This window comes from Octopus bimaculoides, chromosome 9, assembly GCF_001194135.2.
Source record: "Octopus bimaculoides isolate UCB-OBI-ISO-001 chromosome 9, ASM119413v2, whole genome shotgun sequence".
Lineage (NCBI taxonomy): Eukaryota > Metazoa > Mollusca > Cephalopoda > Octopoda > Octopodidae > Octopus > Octopus bimaculoides.
The window spans coordinates 75,851,680-75,855,820 of record NC_068989.1 but is presented as its reverse complement, the minus strand read 5'-3'; the positions used below and the strand labels follow the sequence as shown (position 1 = coordinate 75,855,820).

The following is a 4,141-nucleotide window of genomic DNA, read 5'->3' as shown; positions in this document are numbered from 1 at the left end:
ATATATATATATATATATATATACACATATGTATATATATAAATGTATATATATATACTTGTCCGGTTTCACAGTTTACACTGATTTTCAAATAGTTGAAATGGAAAGACGTGACTCGTGTCGCAGCTGTCTTGCTTCTGACTAGTGTTTGAAGTTTGCCCTATTTTTATTGGGAGTTCCTGCCACAAATTAGTGTGTTTTGAATAGGACTTGACTGGTAGAGGATAGTCACATGAGTGGTCTTGGAAATTTTTGTAGGTTACCCGTTACATCCTTGTGTTAGTACCAAGTGACAATGTTTGGTGTCGTAAGTTTAAGGCTGACACGGTTGACTGAACATGTCTAGTGACAGTACCAAACGATCGATGTTCTAAATGTTTTCTGTCAAGTATTTGTAAAGAATGAACACATGGTTAAGTTCAGAAACTTTTGTGCGTTTCCCGCTACATTAAGATATACTCTTTTACTTGTTTCAGTCATTTGACTGCAGTCATTTGACTGCGGCCATACTGGAGCACCGCCTTTAGTCGAGCAAATCGACCTCAGGACTTATTCTTTGTAAGCCTAGTACTTATTCTATCGGTCTTTTTTGCCGAACCGCTAAGTTACGGGACGTAAACACACCAACATCGGTTGCCAAACGATGTTGGGGACAAACAGACACACAAACACACACACATAAATATACATATATATATATATATATATATAGCCTAATCGTGTTTATCTGTATCACTGTCTCTGTCTCTCTCCATATATATAGAGAGATAGATAGATACATTTCTTTTATTAGCCACACAGGGCTTTACACAGAGGGGACAAATACAATGTAGAGCTTTTCTTTTTGGGAGGGGGAAGAAGAGAAAGAAAAAGGGGGGGGTCGATCAAAAGGGCTGGTAGGAAAGAAAAAAGGTGGGGGGAGTTCGATCAAAAGGGATCGGAAAAAAAGCGATCAATAGGGATCGTGTATCACAGCAATGTTCTCGTGTAAAAAGGGGGGACAGTTTCGGTTTAGCCGTGGAAAGAAAAGCCTACGGAAAAGACCACGGTAACCTTGGCCAATATTGTCATTGTCATTGAAGAAACTATAACAGTAAATGACTCAGATAGATAGATGCATGGATGCATGGATATATGGATAGATAGATAGATAGATAGATAGATAGATAGATAGATACATACATACATACATACATACATACATACATACATACATACATACATACATAGGTAGGTAGATATGGATAGATAAATGGATAGCCTCAAAATAAACAACGCAAACACGCATGGTCATGCAACTACAGAATTATCAGAGCAACAAGGCAATAATTACAATAAAACCAGCAGCCACATCTCGCAAGGTTTCACTATGTATGTGTGCATGTGTGTGGGGGGGGGGTCTGTGTGTGTGACGGTGTCTGTGTGTGTGTGTGTGTGTGTGTGTGTGCATGTTTATATGCATATTATGCGGGTGTGCGCGATAAGAATATATATATATATATGAGTATACAAACACATACGCACACACAGACCCCCCCCCACACACACACACACATATTTATATATATATATATATATGCACACACATCCAGCATTAACAAGTATGGGCATGAAAATGGACATTTTCAATATAAAACCCATATATCTTTACTGTTGCTATGCTGAATTCTGCAAACAGCTATGACGAGAATGCTATAGAAGGACGAGACGGCAAGGAAGCGTGTACGAGGCGAAAAACTATCTTTATGCTGCAGACATTTTTCCTTCACTTTCCGTATAACAAAAAACAAAGAGATCAGATATTTAATTCTCAATAATCGTATTTCAATTTCGTTTTTTCTTAATTCATTTATTTGTTCATTTATTGGTGTTCTAGCTAAGAAGAGGATCCTATTGTTAGTTCTATATTTAATTTTACATGTTCAAATTTAGGGAGTTTTTTTAGATAGTTTAGTTTGGTTCAATTGATAAACGACATTTTATAACTGCCTAGGTGAAGTCATAATTGTGTGATGAAACTCCATTGTGAGGATCCATACACTCTCCATATATGTATGTATATGCATGTATATATATATATATGTGTGTGTGTGTTTGTGTGTGCATGTAAGTATATGTATATACAGAATATGGGGGTTTAGTTCACCGGTGATCTAAACGAATAGGTACGTAAAGTAAGTGCTCTAATGGATTATCAGGGTTCCAAGCTCGTAACTGAGATGGAAGCTATGGAACTGTTTTAGGTTTCCGATTTAGCAGATATATATTTGTGAAAGAGGACACCAAATGTCAAGGCATAACAAGCATCTCAAGTCATGTACATTATCATTCTTAAATTAGTTGAGGCCTAATTTAACTAATTTAAGAATAATAACGTATATGACTTGAGATGCTTGTTATGCCTTGATGTTTGTCGTCCTCTTTCACAAATATGCATATATGTATATCTATATATATACATATATATAAATAAATGTATATACATACATACATACATACATACATACATATATACATATGCACGTGTATTCGACAACTTTGTCCAGTTTATCCTCCTTTGTAAGAGAATTGATGTAATGTGACGTCAATTTGTATTGCTATTTCTAGCAGGTACGACGAGTTCATTGAAGCGCCCTGATCTCCTGGTGCACACTTTAACGTCATCTTGAAGGTGGAATTCAGGTCATAAATGACAACAAGGTGTCCTGTCCGAAACTTTAGAATCCTTCTCTTACTTAAAATAAACAACTTCATTACTGAAGAATATTGTAGTGAACTTGCAGTATCGCAGAGTGTGCAGAAAATCAACTTGTTATAGAAGATTGGACATTAAATCACGCTAAGAACAATGACAAAGATGTTGGATTGCTACAGCAGAAGTATTTAATCAGTACTGATATTTCAGATAAAATATCCCTTTTCGAAAGTATTAAAAGAACAAGAAAGAAATACGTCTGTTAGCTTGGCCTTCCAATTCGGAAATTCAACGACTTTAGATTTTATACATGTATTTTTATATTCTTTGTAAGTGTGATCGTTTTCGTCTAAGGGAGAAGACGAATCGTGTCGTTTGTAATATGGGATTTCAATGCAAGACATTAATAAATCGAGATTCTATACTGACCAACACATCCTAATCATGCTGGATGTACATAAAATAATACCAAAACTTATTTTCTACTCTATTTTGAAGCCATTTTCATTTCTGTTAAGGTAAAACATGATATCAGGTAACTGTTTATGAACTGCTGAGGTTTCACCTAGTAGTCTGTTAGTTTAATGACTTACCTCTGCATTCCCCACACTATAACATATCCTCAGAAAACTCTCAGAAAGTTTCTAACTCGACTTTTTTTTTCTCTTAACAGAGTGATATTGAATTCAAGTGTCCAGACAGTGAGTAACCTTTTGTTGTTTGATATATCTTGTTGAAAGTACTGTTTGTCTATTTTAGTTTTATTACGTTTAGAATTTTCGTCTCTTTATTTACAGAACTTATAAAAAAATTAAAAAAACAAAGAATAGCGTAGAAGGAAAACTACGTAGCACGAAATATAATCCATAAATTGATTTAATATGACAAAATATTTCTTCCTTTAATTAGACTCATATTACGGTTTTAACACCCTGGAAGTGTACTGGTTAAATGTGTATCTCCACCTTCAAGTAAATCTGTTCATTTAACATGCAAATTGTTTCACATTACAACTAAAAATAGTTTTTTGTATATAAGAATACGTATGACTCTTTTCATAATTGTTAATTAAAAATCAAACCGTTAAATCAACTAAAATAAAATGGCGGAGTTATAAGAGACTCAAACAGATTTTCTTACAAATCAAGCCGACGCCTACTCTACCTTTCATCCTTTCGGCTTTGAGACATAATGCATCAAGTACTTGGTTCGATTCTTATCTATCTCTTTCTCTCCCTCCATAAATGATGTGAGAAACCTTTTGCAGGGGCACTTACCGCACCTCATTTTTCCTAAAAAATGAACAGTCGAGCGGGTGGTTGGTTACATTCGTATAAAAGAAAAGCTGAATGGCAACACAGACTGTTCAAACGAAACAGAAGACGACTACTTTTTTCTCATGCATATATATATATATATATGTATATATATATATATATATATGTA

General features: G+C 34.8%; 1 protein-coding gene across 1 annotated transcript in view; it reads left to right on the top strand.

Moving 5' to 3' along the window:
* Positions 1-4,141, top strand: part of LOC106868257 (uncharacterized) — a 207,241-nt gene that overhangs the window by 61,430 nt on the left and 141,670 nt on the right. The window contains exon 2 of the mRNA XM_052970932.1: positions 3,369-3,396. Within this exon, the coding sequence (XP_052826892.1) occupies positions 3,369-3,396 (28 nt within the window). The remainder of the gene's footprint in view (positions 1-3,368; positions 3,397-4,141) is intronic.